Source organism: Corella eumyota, chromosome 6, assembly GCF_963082875.1.
Source record: "Corella eumyota chromosome 6, kaCorEumy4.1, whole genome shotgun sequence".
Taxonomy (NCBI): Eukaryota; Metazoa; Chordata; class Ascidiacea; order Phlebobranchia; family Corellidae; genus Corella; species Corella eumyota.
The window spans coordinates 3,284,047-3,303,929 of record NC_137495.1 but is presented as its reverse complement, the minus strand read 5'-3'; the positions used below and the strand labels follow the sequence as shown (position 1 = coordinate 3,303,929).

The 19,883-nt window shown below is 29.6% G+C and overlaps 4 protein-coding genes across 4 annotated transcripts; 2 read left to right on the top strand and 2 right to left on the bottom strand.

Moving 5' to 3' along the window:
• The first annotated feature begins 546 nt into the window (after positions 1 to 546).
• LOC145754811 (uncharacterized) lies at positions 547 to 1,588 on the top strand. Its single transcript, XM_082570937.1, has 5 exons — positions 547 to 683; positions 762 to 879; positions 938 to 1,046; positions 1,134 to 1,275; positions 1,360 to 1,588. The coding sequence occupies exons 1-5, from the start codon at positions 613 to 615 to the stop codon at positions 1,550 to 1,552; spliced, it is 633 nt and encodes a 210-aa protein (XP_082427063.1). The 5' UTR covers positions 547 to 612; the 3' UTR covers positions 1,553 to 1,588.
• On the bottom strand, positions 1,548 to 10,870 carry LOC145754810 (uncharacterized). Its single transcript, XM_082570936.1, has 17 exons — positions 10,729 to 10,870; positions 10,321 to 10,403; positions 8,887 to 9,055; positions 7,824 to 7,953; positions 7,018 to 7,494; positions 6,601 to 6,839; positions 6,454 to 6,535; positions 6,151 to 6,246; positions 5,826 to 5,988; positions 5,597 to 5,745; positions 4,869 to 4,993; positions 4,547 to 4,718; positions 4,343 to 4,471; positions 3,769 to 3,896; positions 3,489 to 3,644; positions 2,895 to 3,324; positions 1,548 to 2,799 (listed from the first exon to the last, which is right to left on the bottom strand). The coding sequence occupies exons 1-17, from the start codon at positions 10,765 to 10,767 to the stop codon at positions 2,030 to 2,032; spliced, it is 3,537 nt and encodes a 1,178-aa protein (XP_082427062.1). The 5' UTR covers positions 10,768 to 10,870; the 3' UTR covers positions 1,548 to 2,029.
• Positions 10,871 to 12,618: 1,748 nt separating this feature from the next.
• Positions 12,619 to 18,220, top strand: LOC145755655 (uncharacterized). The gene is made up of 21 exons (XM_082571907.1): positions 12,619 to 12,701; positions 12,915 to 13,025; positions 13,181 to 13,274; positions 13,424 to 13,566; positions 13,829 to 13,948; positions 14,077 to 14,201; positions 14,470 to 14,559; positions 14,854 to 14,945; positions 15,021 to 15,187; positions 15,310 to 15,481; positions 15,558 to 15,650; positions 15,736 to 15,924; positions 15,992 to 16,170; positions 16,319 to 16,437; positions 16,555 to 16,673; positions 16,764 to 16,931; positions 17,001 to 17,100; positions 17,185 to 17,352; positions 17,438 to 17,518; positions 17,709 to 17,845; positions 17,971 to 18,220. The coding sequence occupies exons 1-21, from the start codon at positions 12,619 to 12,621 to the stop codon at positions 18,016 to 18,018; spliced, it is 2,598 nt and encodes an 865-aa protein (XP_082428033.1). The 3' UTR covers positions 18,019 to 18,220.
• A 488-nt stretch (positions 18,221 to 18,708) lies between these two features.
• LOC145754999 (transport and Golgi organization 2 homolog) lies at positions 18,709 to 19,571 on the bottom strand. The gene has a single exon (XM_082571187.1). The coding sequence runs from the start codon at positions 19,569 to 19,571 to the stop codon at positions 18,735 to 18,737; it is 837 nt and encodes a 278-aa protein (XP_082427313.1). The 3' UTR covers positions 18,709 to 18,734.
• Between the last annotated feature and the right edge of the window lie 312 nt (positions 19,572 to 19,883).

Below are 19,883 nucleotides of genomic sequence, written 5' to 3'. Positions count from 1 at the left end.
TGTGGGAAGTTTCTGTGTATGAGTTATATTGACGTTATTAATTAACAAATTCCTAGATCTGCAGATAGAAAATAAAATTTGCAGATTACCCGCCATTATCACTGACGTCACTCTATCATAACAATATTGCAAAATAACTTTCTATAGTTTATACAAATTATAATGCCTAATTCTTTTATAATGGACCTTATGCTGTTGTTTATTATATTCTAAACGACTTACGCTGTTTTAAAAACGTGCATTCTTACTTCCTTTTTACTTCCGTAGCCCACCAAAAAATTATTTTTAGCACACTAGCCCAACCTTACGGTGGTATTTTGCATTTCTAAACCCTTACTTAAACTTTAAATTCTGCTAATATAATTTAAAACAAAGTTATGTTGTTATAATTGTATGTTAGCCTTACAATTTTTGTTTATATAAACCTGTAAATTCGATAATTTACCGCCTTAAAACGATAATTAAAATGACGTCATAGCGTCATTATATTGGCAAAGGTGAATTCCCTAAACCAATTCGTCTTTTTTAAGCTTATCAAAAGTTTTCTGAACAGCAAAGTTTACTTAGCTTTTTTTGAGTTTTTATATTAAACTAGTTGGTTTTTGGATTAACATGAGTAGCCAAGCAACAGACGAAAGTAAATTTGACTTAAAATCGCGAAAGAAAAATCCGTATTTACCACAGTAAGTAAAGGGGTTTTCATTTATGTTTATGTTCAACTTTTTAATGTTTAAAACTGCCATATTTTCACATATTTTTAGTTATTCTACAACATTTGAACTATACCGCAAATTGGAAGAAAGAGATATCTTTTTAAGTGAAATTGATGACCGATTAAAGAAAAAAAGCCAACAAAATGAATTAAATAAAATGATAAAAGTAATTTTTGTATTAAACTTGTCCAACTAAATTTGTATTGACACCTTATTTTATTTAGAATTTAGCATCAATAACTTTTAAAGACCAAACAGAAAACTGTAATATTTCACCTATCAAGCAATGGTTTATTGAAATCAAAAGATATGACAAAGAATGGATATTGAAAAGTATACAGATTATATTTTAAATTTTTGTATTAAAAAATAAATGTGTTAACTATAGCCCATATTAACATTTAATATTGATATTTTTAGAATCAAGTTTTTCATGGAAAGAAAATAGGTTTTTCTATGACATCAATTATTCACAAAATGATAATTGTGAATTACTTACCTTTAGTTCAAGGTTTGAGGGTCATTGTTTCAGAATCTCAATGAAAGATTTAAACACAAAAAGGTTTGCTTACTGGACTACTACTTAACAAAATATATTCAAAAGCTTAAATGTTACTTGTAGATCATTAATGTTTTTTTTTTGCAGTAAAAATAATAAATTTGAAATAGAATCAAGTATAGCCTTAGATGGATTACTTAATTATGGATCTGATGCTTTGATTAATGGAAAAACAGCAAGAGAATTTGTTGAACATTTTGTTTGGAAGGAATTAAAAACTTTAAATAATCTTTTTACACCTGTACCAGAGAGCTTAATTGTTGAAAAAGTGAATGTTTAAATTTTTTATTGTATTGCTTAAATATAAAATCAAAAAATTTTATTTTATGAGTTTTCATATTCTGGGTAATATAAGGCATTAGGAAATAATAAAAAAGTACATAGAACATGCTTAAAATTTACCACCATTAAAACTATTTAAAGCACGAGTAGGCAGTTAACATAACACAAGCGATCAAAAATCAAATCACTTTTTTCTATTTTTGTAGTAAAAATGTTAGAATTGCTATCTTTATACAGCAGATTTTATGAAGCATTAATAGAGTACCACGCATAGCTCAATCAAAATATACAGTGATAGATTTATGGTGCCTGTGTACATAAATAAGAAAATAGTTTTTTTCTTTTAATTAGGTTCTACTATAATTTAATATAATCACAAACTGTATTCCTTAAATATTACATTTCACTGATTTACCTGTAATCAAATCAGGCAAAAGAAATTATTTGGTATTTAAAATGAAAAAAAAAATTGATTTTATTCTGTTTGCGATTCGAAATACTCTGTAAGACTTGCCACACTTTCTTTTCCATACCGTGACACTCGTTTTGGACTTATTTTACAAAAAACCTCTTCTGTACTACTGTGTGCAGAGAGATTTTTCTCTGGCATGCCTGGGTCAGAGGCCGTCGACTTTTTAATAAATATTTTTGGAATCTCGATTTTGGATTCACTTTTTGGTCGTTGTTTTGGTTCAGGAATAATTACTTCATTAATCGGAGAAAAAACCTGGTCATCAGAAGAAAGATTTTCATCGATTGAGGGCAGTTTAGAATGCTTTGGACTTCTTTTGGGAGATTTTTTGACAACAGGCTCAACAACAATTGTAGGTATCTCAGTAAGTTCAGCCACTAGGCTGTTAGAGGTATTTTCACTATCTGGTTTTGGGTAAGGGGTTACTGAAACCTGATCTTGGCTTTTGGGAAGTAAAGGGATATCAGTTTGTTTAAAATTAGACACTGGACCGTTCAAATCTTGATCACTAATTTCATTTACATTTTCTTGTTCTATTAAAATGTTTTTTTCTTCAGTTTTACTTTGCACATTTTCTAGTTCGTGATTTTTGTTAACGTCTTTCTTATCTGAAACTAAATTAAAATTAACATCCACATTCGGTTGATTTAAGTCTGGCAAATTCCCATGATCTACAGGGGGATTGGAAGGAACAGTTTCTGTGATAACATTTTGGTCAAGTTGAGTGGGGATAAGATTTTTATGATCTGTGTCCTCAGGGTATTTCATAACTTCTACAAAAACAAATTAATAAAACCAATATGATTTATAATAAATCAAATAAAGCAAATGTTAAAACAGTTTTACCTATTAGGCTATGAGGACCTACCTTGACTAAGGTTGGTCGAAATATCTTCAATTTTCTGAGGATTTATTTCTTCCAAGGATTCTGATTTTTGATTAACTTGATCTTCATTCTCACCGTTGTCTAAATCTTTCTTGTTTTCTTCATCCTCTTCTTGATTTTGATGGGGAATATTTGAAACAGGGTCATTCAATATCTCACCAACCACAAACTTCACCTCTTCTTTTTCATTTTGCTGTTTCGGTTTTTCTACTATGCTCTTCCCCTTGTCCTCCTCACTCATTATTACGGCAGCCACATCTTCCTCAGTCTTCTCTTCTTGTCTCTTCTGAAAAGAGAAGTAAAAAGAAGAGGCAGAAAACTGGGTAAGGAGGTCCATTTTAACAAGCTGAGGACACTCACTGGGCTCAAGGGCATGAGCAATTCCATTAACAACAACATGAAGACAATACTCCTGTTAAAAAAAGCAATCAAATTAATTTATTTTTGTTATATATTTTATTAACAAAAATGACGGATAAGTTTTTTACCTAGAATAAAAAATAAACTAAGTTACACATAAGGTAAGAAAATTGTATTATACAATATATTTAACGTTAATGCCACAAAAAAACTTACTGAGGGGGTTGCGATGTTAAACTTGCGAGCAATCATACTACACAAACTTTTACAATTCATGGCTGGAGGAACATGTAAGGTTTTGTGCAAAACTAAATCATCATTTTCTTGCTCTTGGTCAGAACCTAACGAAGCTATACCAACTTTTAAGAAACCCTAAACATATACAATTTATTTCATAATAGTAAAGTAATCACAAAGTGCATGTTTTTATAAATTTAATACTTCCAATAGTTAATTAAGTAGTAGTTGTTTTAAAAAATATTATTATTATTGTTACCTGAAGGTCTGATATGTTAGGCAGTGCTACTTCTCTTCTTTTAATGCTGAATATAACTTGAATTGCACTTATCAAAGTTGTCAAATAATAACCACCTTCTCCCAGTAATAAACTTGGGTCCAACAAGCCTAAAACAAATTAAAAAAAAATATGAGGCCCAAAATTGATTGCCATTTATTTCAGTGAATAATAATACAAATAACATCGTGGGTTCAATCCCCACTGATCTCATGCTGTAGCGCCCTTGAGTAAGGCGCTATAAACGGTATGAACTCCTGCTGAGCCAGCACTTAATCAGCAGTATAATTATCGGGCAATTATAATCTCTATAATATCCCAAACTGCCATAGGCAACTCGAGACTGGGTCGGAGTAACTGATGTTACTCTATGTTTAAGTTGCGCATTCGACTTTCCCACATCGAGGATAAAGATATATACAAAAAAAAAAAAAAAAAAAAAAAAAACATAAACTAGAATATACAATAACTGGGCTTAGCTAAAACAAATCTTACTTTAGACTGTCTAGACACTTCCTTTACATTAACAAAAAAATCAAATCAAAAAATAGCCTACCATCTATATATTGTGCTTCAATATCAGATGCCACAAATTCACATTTAACAATCGAATAAACAAGCAAGGGCAGGAAATCGTCTGCTCCAATCTTTTTCGCACTTCGATCATTCACAGACAAGTCCTGAGCTGCAATTAAAACACAAGTAGTTGAATTTTACACATTTTTAACAAAATAATTTTGCCAATTCAAGTTTGACTTACTGCTTTCATAGATCTTCATAACAGCAGCTAGTAGCTCCTTAAGTTTAAAGTAGGGAGAATAAGTTTTCTGAAGGTTAATAAAATGACCTTTGATTACTTCAATACTTTCTGCATCAGGAGGAATTAGATCTTCTCTTATACCCAACTCAGTTTTGGTCTTCAGCTTTGCACACTACAAATATTAAACTAGTTATAATACACTTATAACATCAGAATAATAAATCACAACTGTTTCAATACCTAAGATGTTTATTTTTATCAAACATAACTAACATCTTAAATCAAATTGGTTTCTGTAAGTAATTTAGGATTAAAAACTTACAGCCATTGCTTCTTCTAGGTTTTTAAGTTTTCCACTTTTGGTATAATCAATCACCAAGCATCTGTAAATGTGGTTATGTAGTGGATATAGCACAAGTCTGTCCAGTGCATCATCAACTGCTCCCTCTACATAAACAACAACACATACATTATGTTATTCCACCACTTTAGTTTCTTGAGTTATAAACGCAGGTTACAAAATAACGGGTCGCTATTCGCTAAACGCGAATCGTTTTTTTAAAATTAGCGAATCGTTTTTTACAAATATATTAGAATTAGCGAATTAACCAAAAAAGTTCAAGCGATAATAATACTTTCGTGTATATTTGTGTATTGTTACGATCTATTTTTGACCGGTTTAACACATTTATAATTACACCAATATAATCCTGCATGAATGTAGTACTATAGGGCATTTAATAACAAAAACTTTCCATGTTTGGCAATGCGTAAACTTCACCTCCGGGTTCGTTTAGTTATTGCGCAATTTTTTAAATACATAACACAGCTTTAAAGTAATCAAAAATGTCTCGTTCTTGTGCAAAAAATTATTAACGATTGTTTAACAAGACGTTACATTTTAAAACGCCACGCAACCCGTCAAGTGTTATCAAAAAACGAAGATTATGACTTGAACCTAATTATTGCTCTAAAAATTCAACCTCATTTTTAGCGAATCGTTTTTTAAACGTTAATTCGTACCCTGAAACGTTTTTATTCCTGACTTACCAACATCTACTGAAGTATTGTAGTTAACAATTTTCTCAATTTTTTTCTTTAAGCCAAGATGAGGATTCGATATTAAATATCTTTTAATGTCTGTAAGAAAACTTCTAATGTCATGAAGCAAAACTAACGGTCTCTTCTCTTTGTTTTTTCTAAATATACATAAAAATAATTAGGGAAAGAAAATATCTTTTATATATTGTCAAATTTTATCAAAAAATATTTTACTTACAGAGTTTGTTCTACAAATTGTGTCACAGCATATCCAAGTGCATTGTTAACATTTGTCCCCATTTTTTGTAAGAATGCCCTGACCTTTGAACTGTGTGACCTTCGCAGCCGGGGGGCAGGAGGAAGCAAAGAGGATAAAACAATAAATGCACTTTCTCTCTTGTCTAAAAAAAACAATAACTGAATTTTTGACTTGTTTATATCAATTGTTTTTTTATTTATTTATAAAGGAATGAGAACTTATAAAAAAGTATATGCAAATCATTATCAATAGCCCATAAAACTTTATTAGCTTAATGACCTCTTTTTAACACAGAAATATTTACTTTTAACTTTAGACGGTGAATATGGTTCGCTGAATTTTGATTCATTTGAGGAGTCAATTGGAGAAGACAAACCGTCACTTAAACTTTCCTCTGTTTCTAAAAAACATAAAACATTAGTTTAAAAAAATAATAATTATAACCTTAACCTAATTGCCATTACTGTAAAAACAAAATCATAACGCATTTTTTTAAAAATGACACAAAATTATTAAAATTTAACATAGACTAAGCGTATTTTTTGTTTGGGTATTTATTTTAATTGTTACAACACTTGTTCTTATTAAGATTTAAAACCTAAACAACCTGTTGTATCAGAAGCATCTTCATTCATTCCAAAACTCGAAAACTGTCTTGAGGGTGTACAAGATCTTGGTCTTTCAATTTCCTTTAAAAATAAAATAATTTTTATTTAATTTATTTTGATATCCAAACTTTATTTACAAATCTTACCCCCAAGTTATCAGTTTTAAGTCTTGTCACTGCTTCCACCTCTTTATTTGGACTCCCCATCATCCCACTTGAATCCATCAATTTCTGTTTCTTTTTTTGCTTTTTCGTGAATTCCCTGATCAAACCGGGAGCCTTTCTAGTTCCGCTCCACTTTAAAGTTTTGTCACGGCGAAGAAGACCTGTTTGCTCAACAAACTTTTCCTCTGAGTTAGCGCCTTTGTCAGGTTTCTCAGTAGGCTCTTAAAACATGAATACACATTTATTTTAACGATCTTTTAAATAGCTTGTAAATACTAAAAATTAAACTCTTTACCATTTAATTTTAACATTAATTTAAAAAAAAAATTTTAGCGTATTTTTTATATAAAACAGTGGTTTTAATATCTTGTTCTAATAAGCTAACACTGGTTTACTTACCTTGTTTGTTGATTATTGGAACAGTCGCAATTTCATCCATTACATCAGCCATTGTCATACCATCTGCTGACATCTCCCCTTCAGAAGGGCTGGATGACGATGGAGACCCTTGCGGATCAACTGGGATTTTTGAAGCACTAAAAGCTGATTTTTCTGGACTTAAAAACACACTTTGGGGTACAGTTTTTTCTGGGGAGGGAGTTTTAGATATTTTTGGGGCTGCATAAGTAACAGTTTCTTCAGAAGTTGGGGGACTTTTCCTGGGTAAGGGTTTAGGCATAGGGTTACTTTCAGGAATTTTAAGAAGTTCTGGGGCGTCAATTTTTGGTTCATCTTTTTTCTCTGAAATTTTATTTTCTGAGGTTGTTTCTGAAGTCTCGGATGCAAAAGAATAATCATCTTCTATGACTGATTGATCACTGACGTAATATTCTTTGGTAACACTGATTTTTGGTTGGGATTGGCGACGTCCCACAGCTAAGGACAAAAATTTTAACATTTTAAAAAAATTAATCACAAAAAATGTAAGTTTACCTAAATTTAAAAACTTAATGTTAAACACTTAGTTTTATATAAATTTTAACACTCTAATAGCACTTGCACTTTCTATCTAATTCCACTATTTAATTTGCAACACTGTGTATTTATATGGATTTATTTAACTTAACTTTTATTTGCATTACAATAACGAATTCCCATTTATGTAAATATTTAATTTTATTACAATGACTTATTTAACTTTCAGTTTTATAATTTGGCTTTAAAATCCAAAAAAAAAACTTTCACTTTGAGAATGGTAAATTTACCTGCAAGTTTGGACATAATTTTCCCATGATGCCCGTGCTTCTTTTTTTCTTTTTTAATGTATTTCCCAGTTTCATGGTTTTTATTTTCGTTGTCTGATTGTTTTATTGGAATAAGAGTTTGCCTTGGTATCTGCCTCAAGTTTATTAAAAATAGGAGTTTAGTTATTTTTTACCCAATTTTTTACAACATTTATTATTATTTAAAAAGCAAAAAAGGGCCAACAAGAAAAAAAAAAAAAGAAAAAGGGCCAACAAGAAAATTTTTTTTTATCTTAGATGTGAAAAGCTCAAATGCGTGACTTTAACATAGAGTTACATCAGTTACTCCGACCAAGTCTTGAGTTGCCTTTAGCAGTTTAGAGTGTTATATATATAGATTACAATTAAAATCTGTTGTTTACTTGTATGGTCAATTTGCACCACTATGCAAACATATAACAAGGTTTATAGTAGTTTAAAACCACAATATAAAACAGTGTACACACTTCAACATAAAGTAAATAAAAGATTAAAAGTAATTCAAGTTTCGTATTTATTTTTAAATGAAAAACCTCAGTTCAAATAAGATATTGCAACTCGATTGCAAATATTAATAAATATAATATCACAAAGTTCAAAAAAAATGTCGGGGTGATATATTTAGCAATGACAAAATCAAAATAATGTAACAATAGCAAAAACTTAAATAGATTGTAATTCTGGAAATTTTGCATTGAAATTTAACCCAATTAATAAACTAAAAAAAGTTGTGACTAACACATTAGTCACAGTCAAATAATTTAACCAAAAAAACAAAACAAAGATAGCAGTAACCTACTATCATATGCTATGACTCAGCTAATATAATTGCTTTATTAAACTAAATATAAAGTGGGTTAAATTTACAACAACAAAGTTAATAAACAAAAAAAAAATAATTTAAATGTCATTTTAAATTTTTTTATATTTATTTAGACTTGATGAAAGAAGGTTGACTTCACAGCCTTAACATAGAATAACATTTGTTACCCTGACCCAGTGCTTCTAATACATTTAAAATTTTATTAAAATTAGAGATAATTACCTGTGCTGCAGCTGGTCCTTTATAAAACATATGAAACACAGGATTGTGGAAATGCAAAGGCTTTGCAGCTTTCCTTGAAAATTCGTCCATGTTGTTATTGTCAGCACTCTGTGATGAAACAATAGATGGATTTCGGGATGAAGAAGACAAAGAGTCACTGTATTCACTACTAGAACATTAAGATTTTTAACTTTAAAAATGCCTGTGTTTTCGTAAATTTATAAGTTTAAAAAATAATACAATATTTAAATGCTATTTAAATTATATTACCAAAAATATTATTGATATTACTTTAAACTAACAATAATTCAAAACAGGAAGTTATTAGAACATTATTTTTCTCACTAACAAATTAGCTTTAATAGGTAACAAAATTTGTTAAAGCGCACTATTTCCTAAAACATTCTATGATTTTAAGCTATTTAAAAAACCCCAATCTAACACGGCTTACTGTTGTATTTCTTAATTTTCTGTGCTTATTAACTGGAGTAAAAGTTCATTTTATTACCCAAACTAGGTTTATTTGGGTTTAAGTGTAAAGTAAGTGTGAAAACTAGACCATTACATTTATTAACACCAGAAGACTATTTACAATTTTATGACCATTCCATAACCGTTAAGTCATAATAAAATGTATCCAGTTTCGTGTAAGTCATACTAGTTTAAAAATAACCAGAAGATTTGAAATATATTTTTATAAGAAACTTATAATGTCTTTTACATAGTTTTATTATATTAAATAACTATTATACTAGTTGAGAATACAAAAGTATTTAAAACAAAATCGACTTTTCGCTAAACATTTTATCAGAACTAACTTCAATACTTAACAAATGTCACTGTATTATAGTATACAAAAAACAGACTACCTTCAATAATACCAGTTGTGAATAGATTCATTTTACAGTATAAACTAACAACAAATATATTGTGAATACAGTTAACAGTAGGTATACATGAGTCACTTTTTGATCTCACAGCTTCCGATATATTAACAAGGATCTAAAAACACCTACGTTCTTAAGTTTATGATTAATAGGAAAGGGTAATATGCGTAAGCTATACTATCTTTCTCTTAGTGCACTCGACCAAATAAAAAATACCAAACTTAATTTAACTTAATTTAAATTTAACTATGAATGCATTTGTTATTGCGACTAGGTTATCTAAACATTTTGTTTTTTTTATGTCGCCGTTTATTTTTTTAAACTTATAGTATGTAAATAAGTTGATTAGTCATCTGCTAATAATAATTAACGGGGCTAATTACTATAACGATAGTGCAAATTTAAATGTTTATAGTTTAGTTTTCTATATACTTTTATGCAAATATATGTTGTAAATTTGTGGAAAAATGTTTTATACAACATTTGCTTTGATAACATCACACATTACAATTACAGAAATTCAAGAAAAAGAATTGTTTGTATACACCTGTCATCTTGAGTGTTGTCCTCCCAGTTAGTGGCGAGGTCATCGAGTGTCGAACCCAACTCCGAAGCAAATTCATCAAACATCTGAAATAAATTTTAAAGTTTTGTCAAAAATATTTTTATTACAACTTTAAAGTCAAACCATTTAAGATCAAAACCAATTTTTTTTTTAAATTGTTAAACAATATAAATTTTGTGCAACCACAGTCTGCAATTAGTCAGTTAATATTTAAGTCAAGTAACATACATTAAACTAAAAACTACAGAACAATATGAATTTATATTTAAAATATAACTTTCAATCAATATTACTTTATTAACACTAAATATTACTTTATTAGTTTAAATCGTTAATCTAAAATTATTTTACTGTAAATATAGTACACAAAAAATTTCAAAAAATACTTACAAAAGAATAAACTTGGTTGTTTTTATCTGTGCCTGCCATATTCCATTCTATTTCCAAGTACAAATCTACTTCTGTTGTATTACAAATTCAATTACACCCCCTTCCTATTTAAACAAATTAAATAATAATCCTATTAAGTTGAATGACTTAAAAACAACAAAGTTTGCAGTTTTGATCGATTAAATGAAATTTCCTGCAAAAAACGATGACAAAGATATTAGGGTAATGAACCAAACTTAATTATAAACAACTCTATTTTTGCAGGCTTAAAATAAACAAGCAAATATTAATTAGAATTTAATTTTAAAATTTAAATAATTAACTACTTAATATTTTAAATTTAATATTAAATTTAATTTAAAAAAATAAGCTTCAATATTAAGTCTTTTTTTTCTATTTTTAAATTCAACCAAATTTAATTAAAAACTGCATTCTAAAATATAAAACTACTTTGAATAGAGCAAGTGTTCAAGCATATTAATAATTACAAACTTTCTAAAAATAACCCCCGCATAGCATAATGAACAATAACTGTGCACTTACTATTAAAAAACACTCCCGCGAAAGTTGTATAATGCTGAAATATTGGAGGGCAGATATAAGCCAATGCACAGAAATTGCTGTTTACATGATTGTGTAGGAGAGATTTAATAGGCAGGAAACGTGCAATGACACATTTGACGTTTTTTGAGTTCCTGAGTATTGAATCTCGAACCCTTCAACCATACCTAAACAATCAATTCATTATGCAGTCAATAAGGGGATATTGTGACGCAGTTTCAACACAGGAAGTGTAGTAAAATTTTTGGTATTTAGTTAGGAAGTTAGCAGGTAAAATAATTGAAATTCCAGGTAATAATATTGACATTTTACAAAAGTTAATTTAAACTCAAAATTTTTGTTAAAATTTTAATGTGGCAATAAAAAAAATTATTTAACATAATCAATTACATTTTAAAATTAGTAAAAAAAACGCATGCAGTTCTACATTTCGGCAACGCATTAAAAAAAGCATTACAACGACGTGGTACCCTTCATTACAAAAATTCGCGTAAACGACAACCGCTAACTGATCGCCAAAGAAGTTTAAATGGACCTTTACAATGCTAAAACAGTGGAAGTTACTTTAGTTAATGGACGCACCACAGTGTTTCTAACGCTGTCACTAGTAAGAACATCGATAAGTTAATAAGGCACAGAAAAACGTAAAGAGCGTTATCCAACCAATACGTAATTCTATAACAAGAATTAAGATTCGTAAATTAACGTTTTGACCACATTTTCTCTAAGGACAAAAAGAGTTGACGAAGACTTTAACATTGAACTTTAGGTGTTGCAACTATATAACAAAAGTTTACCTTCAGATTTAAGTCCAAAGGAGAAAAAGGAGAACGAATATGATCATCAAGATAAAGACTTGTCTGAGGTAGTTGCAAGTGTCTTGTAAATATAATTCTTGCGTTGTCTATGAAATATCGTTTCATAAACTTGTACAAGAATTGTACGAAAACGTTTGAAAAGTAGTTTTATCGCGTGTGTAAATTCTAAAGTTACAAAGACTAACAAATTTTAGCAAACAAACACGCATTTTTATACACGTCCGATGTCTAAAAGAATTATCGATTTTTTTTATTTGATTAAGATATTTCTGGTGGTTTTTAAACCATTTCTCGATAGCTAATATTTGGAACAATAGTTGGTGCTGAAAGGAATGAAAATTTGTGTAAAATGAGAGGTTATTTAATTATAGAAATCAATTTCTATAAAGAAACAACACAGCTGGATGACAGTATAAAACGTGTAAGTAAGAACATTTGCTTTTAGTTTGTTGGTTAGTAACGTTAAAATAGTTTTCTCAAACCTTTTAAAATTTTCTTTCTAATCAGAAATATGAAATTTTCGCGTCAAAGAAAACGAAATAAAAACTCAAACTCAACTGAAAATCAAAGAGCAAGTATAGACCAAGAGTTTAAGTGAGTTTTTCTTCTTAAAACTAAATCTGTATCTGTATTCTTTTAAACTTCTAATTGGGCACAATATTCAAGAGCATTTTATGTCTATTATAAAACGATAAGCCATGTACGAAATTTATCACTTATTTAGTATAAGTTTAACCTACATACGTAAGATCTAACTGTGTTCACCAATGCCGTAATAAATTAATTAAATGAACTGGTACGATTTAGGTTTGTAAATTACAAGCTAGCGGCAGCTTATGTAAAAGACGCGATCGAAGGACGATTTTATAAAGCAGGACTTGGAAAAAATTTACAAGAAAACCAACAATTTTCTGTTTGGTAAATGTTTCGCATAAAATGTCTTACAAAACCCTATGTTTTAATTAACTTTTACAGACTTAAACAGCTCGTTAAATATAAAATAACCAAAACAGAATCAAACAATATTTTACCAAATATATAAGTTAGTTAGTTACCTTATTTTTTTATGTCAGGTGTTTATATTTGAGCAATCATTTCGTTTACAAAACTTTCTTATTTCTGGTGGTAGGATTTCATTCATTTGTATCAGCTTATGAACCAGTTCAGGTAAAAGGCAAACCTTTATAAAAAGTTTAACTAAAATTGAGTTTTGGTGAATGTCCTGGCGTACATAGTACAAAAGTATAAGTGAAAATGTTTTAATCGTGTTAACTTCTATAAATAAAAAAATCTGTTTTTATAATATGTATTTTTAGATGATTTCAAAACCCTCGACTAATTTAAACCCGATCGCATTATGGGGTGGAGTCAGTTGTTGTTTGGTTTATATTATTGATATTGGATTAAACTTATCGTATTGTCGACCTAGACAGTTCTTTTCTTTTTATCATTGCAGATTGTAAGTATGAAATGGGTCCTTGCCAACTCAACCTGACAACAACTTAATATTAGACAAACTAACCTAATAGCAAATTCTTCTTGTCGGTTTATTTGTAATCTGAACCTTAGAGTAAAATTCCATCGGGTTGAGTTGTCCAGGATCAAGTTATTTTAGTTGAATCGGTTCAAAGTTTACTTGGTTGAATCAATGTCTTGTTAATATTAAACAACTCTATTTTTATATTGATCTGTTATATTTTTGATTGGTTATTTTTGTTAAGATTCGTTTGGTTGTCTTTCCTAATCACGCTGGATTATATATTGTATGTATCATGCGGTAGAATGATATTTCGTGGACTTCGACCGGTTTTGTTAATGTTTCGAATTCATTCTTTAAGAAGGTAACTCAAAAGTAATTAATTAAGATGCTATAAAGTTAATGTAATTATATTTATCGAAGAAGTTTGATATAGGCCTAAATGTATTTATTATATAATGATTTTTAATTAATTTTTTTTTATAATTTCAGTACTGGCTTAGTGATGCTGGGTGTCACGCCAAAGTTTTTACAGTTTCTACTTATCATGGGAGCTTATGTTACAGTTTTTGCGGTTATTGGAGTTCATTTGTTTATGTATACCTACATTGAAAATGGTAGATAACAGAAACGCAACTTTTTTTATTTTATCAAGTAACCTTGTTGGTGATGCAAATATCTATTTAAAATAATATCTTAAAAAATAAAATCCAATAATTTTCGAAGAAAAAATAAAATAAATTTTAATTGTCGAGTATTTGAATAGGAAATTAAATATTTGCCAGGCTACCACTCTTTAATAGCCCCAGAACAAACATAATTAATATTACCTTATCGATTACCCTTGTATTAAATTATTGATTACCCATAAATAATATGACGTAGAAGTGGTGAGAGTACAACATGAAGGAATATACGAAGGTGCTTTTAACCATACCGGGATCGCTCTATTGGAAGTTTTTGTACTAATGACAGGTGCAATTATTATTAGGGTATACATAAAATAACTAACAAAAAAACTTGGGACAAAACCTATTCTTTTAAAACCAATATATACAATATGTTAATATTGTAATGACTGGTTGATCTAATTCAAAGACAACTTATCTCAATGACAAATTAAACTTTGAGGGTTTAGTGTACTTAAAATGAGTAAACAAAAAATAGGAGTATTTGGGTTGGTTTGTCTAGGGCTAAGTTGCAATTGGATCACGTTGCCTTAAGGTTAAATTAAATTGGGTTAAATAAACATGGAACTTTATATTTCAGGTGGAAGTTATCCCCGATTTATGATTCCCGCTTATGTTCAACACAGAACAGTTTCTCTATTCTATTTTATCACTATAATCATGACAGGCGAGGTATACGCTAACAACTATATGTATACTTGAATTTAAATACTTTTACATTTAACACTTTGGCCCAAAACCTTTTAGATTATTTTATACGCAATATTGGTTGCAAGGATATATGATTTTTATATGGAAGCAAATAAATCCCATGTTAAGGAGGAACGACATCATGAACGACAATGTCTAATTCGAGCCTTTGAAATTATTGATATTAAAAATGTTGGATATCTTGCCTATGCGCAGTGGAAAGGGTAAGTATAATATTTTAAATAATAAACTAAACATACTCAGTAAATTTTAAAGGAAAAGGCCCAACTATTATACGCATAATTAATTATTAAGTTGTTATTATAACTTACCGACATCTTTCCAGTTTATTGAAAGCACTTCGTTCTGGTATCACATCATCTGAAGTCAACAAAAGATTTCGTAAACTGAAAGAGTTGTCCAAACTTAATGTAGAGAAATATGTCGACGAAAACACCAATGATGATTACTGGAGAATTAATATGTACGAATTCTTCTATTTGCCCGACGTCTTACAGGTACATCTATGAATAAAGGTTTGTGATAATGTTTTGGTACGTATTGCTAATGATAAGCATTACTTGTATGTTTTAGTTTACTGTTGAAAAATCCAAGACAAGACGAAGCATACCTACAATACCATCTCAGCAATATAAAATATTAATTTATTTACGTTATATTGGACAGGTAAAAAAGTGTTAAAAAAATTTTTCAAAACAATTGTTTTGAAACATACACTTTTTGTTTAACTTAAAACTTTGCTTTTTTATAGAAAATTACTTTGTTTTGTCGAACTCTTTACCACCATAAAGCTTCCTACTACATTTCCCTGCTTATAAATGTTCTGTATATCGCACCTTTTGGTCTACTATGGTACAACATGTCGCCCCAGATTTTGGTGATAATTTACAAGATTGAATTTCTGTTAATATTCATAATAACGGCTGAAATTATTATACAGGTAAAAACAGCACTGTCGTATCTTAAACTACATATTTTACTGCTTTTTTAATTTCTTCTTTACTTAGTTTATAGCGCTTGGACCATCATATATGTTGGAAGAGATGTCATTACACGTTGTTATGGTAGTTGTTGCAATCTGTTGCATGATTTATATTTGGAGTAGTGATTCGGAGAGTTGGAACGAAGGTTGGGTGCCCGTACTTGCTAACCTGGCAATGTTAGTAAGGTTATCTGGCTTTAAACGGTAAGTGTATTGAACCTAAGTTACTGCAAAGACCTTTTATATTTTATGTTCTTGGCATATTAGTAACTGTTTTTTATACTTAGACTTTTTAGCTTTGCCACAGTTACTATTACTAACAAGAATTTAATAATTTGCAATGTTAATCTAGGAAATCTTCGTCTATGATGCACTATCTACGTCGTATAGCTCCTCCATTGTTAACTTTATTGTGCGTTACTGAAATCTCTTTCTACACCTTTGCTATAATTGGAATGGAATCATTTGGTTGTAAGTCTAAAAACTTATACTCAAAGCTGCCACTCTATTTAATATACTTAATTAATACCCTCTAGCATACTCGTACACAAACAAAGTTAACGACAGAAACCTTTCTTTATACCTTAGCTATAAGAACTGTTAAACATCTACCAAATGGTATATCACTGTGCAGATACGGATTCGAGAGTCTTGGTTGTTCTCTGTTAACCTTGTTTCAAATCAGCCTTGGATCAAGCTGGCATAAGGTATTAAAGCTTGGATCCTTACACTTTATTTGCCTTACTCTCCTATTATAACCCAATACAGTGTAAATCTATTGCCTTATTTTTTTTTAGGTGATGCACTTTATAATGGACGTAGTCAACTCTTGGTGCTGCGTATATTTTGTTTTCTTCTACGCTTTAATGCAAATGCTGGTATTAAACATAATATCTGCTGTGATGGTGGAACTATCTAACGCGATATATAATGATGAGAATCAAGCCAAACGACGGGACAAAGAGGTAGGTGTAAAAAGATAAATATAGTTTAAAGTTAAATAAAAAGTTTTACCTTAAATGTTGTTTGTAAAGTTTGAAACCCGTGAAGATTTGATGAGTCGAAATACCGAAACTACTACAACTTTCACTAGGAAGAAGATCTCGTCAACCAGCATGTCTTCAGCGATTACTGGTTAAGTAAAACAGTTTACAAGATTGAAATGACAATATATGGTAACTTTTTTTAAAATTTTCCTATTTAAACTTTTGTCTTTAGCTGTTACTATAGCAACAACGGACTGGTTGTCACCTGAAAATGACGTGAGTCCAGATACAGAACCAAGTAGTTCGCTGCAAGTACCTGATCTATATCCGAATCTTTTTCCCTCCAAGAGTAATGAAAATGACAATGTTTTTACCGGCAAACGAGTTTCTATTTCAACAGGTTATGATAACTTTTGTTCTGTAAAATAAATATAACTTGGACAATGGCATTTGGTTTAAGTTTAAACTTTAATGTTGTTTGACAGATCCTCCAGTCCTGCTAGAAAGAAGTACACATCTACCTTGTATTGTGGAAGAAGATCAAGGCACTGAGAACTTGGATGAAAGTAATTAAATTTAGTTTATTTTTTGCTTTAAAAAAAAATTAAAATATGTTTTTTTTTAGTTATTTAAATATTTTTTAATGGGGTCGTATAATTTATTTCTTTTAATATGTTAAGCTAGTTGTATAAACATTAATTACCACAATTGTTTACTGTTATATATACCTTGATATACATTTCTTCATGTTTAAAGTGACTTTAACCGGAAGAAAGGAACTGGGTAAGTGGACACGTGAAATATTGCCAGACATGACTTTTTTAAACGCTGAAGACTTGAAACGTTTACAAGCAGAGATGGGGCAATCTGTAGGAAGATTACATTACAGCAAAGTAAATTTTTATATATCTTGTAAGACAGTAAATATATCATAAAAGGTAAAATGTTAAACAGCACAGTTTCATAGACAAAATAAATTTATTTTTATTTTATGACCTAAAAATGATTTGTTGTTAAGGCAAAATCTAGAACTAGAACAACATCAATAAATAGCAACACAACTTGAAAAAGACAAAATTTTACGACACAAATGTTGGAAGCTTTACTACCAGTTTGTAAAAGTTCACAAATGCACTGTTTTTTTATTGTGTTAAAAACTTTATTACAAAAATTAAATATTTTTTAATTTTGAATAACATGAACTGTTACCTTTTTTTTATTTCTTGCATGTTGATTGAAGATTTATCTGACTGCTTTTTCTATTGTTTAGCTGTGATCTTTGTCTCTTTTTAGAATGAATTATTTTTATGAAACCTACAAAATTAAAAAAAAATAATAAATGGCTTTATATATTTCTACTTTTTAGTTGGTAACACTAGAATATTCAATAAATTAAGAAAATAATTTTGCACCAAAAATATTTAGGATAACATACCATCAGTACATCCAAATCTTCTTGGTCGGATTTTACAACCTTTAGAACATAGCATTAAACACAATTAACATGATAAAAAATTTATTAATTTAAAACCTGATTTAAAAACAAAAATCACATAACAAAAATTTTATTTATTTTATAATATTGCACAGAAAAACATGTGTATTGAATTAAAAAGGTACGATATTAAATCTATATTTCTCACAACAATTTATTCATATTTAAATGTTTTGATATATAAGATAGTAACGGTACTGCATAGTAATTAATATAAAGAGGTTTTAAGTATATACATTAGGTTATACAAAATCACTGTTAATTAGAAAGCATTTCTAAAGAAAATATTAAACTGTGTCTGTAATTTCAAACTCAAAAGAATTTGATTTCCAAGAAGCTTCTCCATCTTTAAAACTAATATTCCTTTCGGTAAAGAATAACTTGTTGTTTTTATCGACCAATATCACTGTCTGTGTTCTTGTTCCATAATTCTTTAACCCAGTTATCATAACTGAGCAGTAAGACTTTAGATATTCTTCATTTAATCTATCCTTGCTTTGGTTGGTGACTAACTCATCTGGATAAAGACATGTTGTATCAGATAGGACTTTTTCAAAGAGGATTGGAGCTAATTCTTCGGGTTGAGATTTAGTATTTTCTGAAACAACTTGATTAAAAATTGAAGATCCATGCTTCGATTTGTTCCATTTGACATCTAAATTAGTGCATATGACAGTGTGATATCCATTTTTCAAAGGAAATGGTGAAGATTTATCATTAACTCCATAATAAGACATCTCAATGCTATCTTTGTTTACAATGCCACCAACAAAGTTAAACAATCTGTATTTTTCCTCTCTCAGTTTGCTTGTATATTCTGCAGGGGTTGTGTTTGAGGACAGAAAATCTCGAACTATAAATCCCCTTGATTTGTTCTTTGTTTCGACTTCTGGCAACAAATAATTGGTTAAGAAACCAAATCGGCCATTCCTTGTCACCCCCAACCAAGTACCCCCCTCTACCCCTTCTTTAGCATCTTGCCCACATAGAACATTGGGTTCTGAGGGTAAAAAGTTAGCCGGTAATGAAGGTCGTTCGTAGTATTCGTCCCGATTTGCAGCGATGATTAATTTGTATTCCCTTTCTTGGCAGTCAGGATTTGAATACAAAAATATGATGCACATAATGTAAAATTAAATCTTTAAAGACCCTTTTATACATATAAATAATGGATCTCTATTAGTTTCGCACGCCCTACATAAACAGGGTGTGTAACCAAAATGCGGCACATGTAATTAAACAAAGAGGTTGCATAAATTAAACCCTTACCCTAACCCTCACCTATTCAGTTTACCCATTACAACATCTGACTCATAAAGTGGACTAAGTTATACTCATTAAAACATATTTTAACTAATTTTTAATGTCTGGTTGAACAATTGCCATACTTAGGTTATAACGCCTTGTTAAATTCAGGCGTGCGAAAGTAATAGAGA

Bases quoted from the DNA above. Each gene is read 5' to 3' on its own strand.
- LOC145755655 (XM_082571907.1), top strand. From the start codon at position 12,619: ATGAAATTTTCGCGTCAAAGAAAACGAAATAAAAACTCAAACTCAACT. The intron at 14,202-14,469 runs GTAGATAACAGA...AATATGACGTAG, and splicing joins GTATACCTACATTGAAAATG to AAGTGGTGAGAGTACAACAT. The intron at 15,188-15,309 runs GTAAGTATAATA...ACATCTTTCCAG, and splicing joins GCCTATGCGCAGTGGAAAGG to TTTATTGAAAGCACTTCGTT.
- LOC145754810 (XM_082570936.1), bottom strand. From the start codon at position 10,767: ATGGCAGGCACAGATAAAAACAACCAAGTTTATTCTTTT. The intron at 9,056-10,320 runs GTGTATACAAAC...TTAATGTTCTAG, and splicing joins GACAACACTCAAGATGACAG to TAGTGAATACAGTGACTCTT. The intron at 3,325-3,488 runs GTAAGTTTTTTT...TTTTTTTAACAG, and splicing joins TTAACATCGCAACCCCCTCA to GAGTATTGTCTTCATGTTGT.
- LOC145754999 (XM_082571187.1), bottom strand. From the start codon at position 19,571: ATGTGCATCATATTTTTGTATTCAAATCCTGACTGCCAAGAAAGGGAA.
- LOC145754811 (XM_082570937.1), top strand. From the start codon at position 613: ATGAGTAGCCAAGCAACAGACGAAAGTAAATTTGACTTAAAATCGCGA. The intron at 880-937 runs GTAATTTTTGTA...TATTTTATTTAG, and splicing joins AATTAAATAAAATGATAAAA to AATTTAGCATCAATAACTTT. The intron at 1,047-1,133 runs GTATACAGATTA...TGATATTTTTAG, and splicing joins CAAAGAATGGATATTGAAAA to AATCAAGTTTTTCATGGAAA.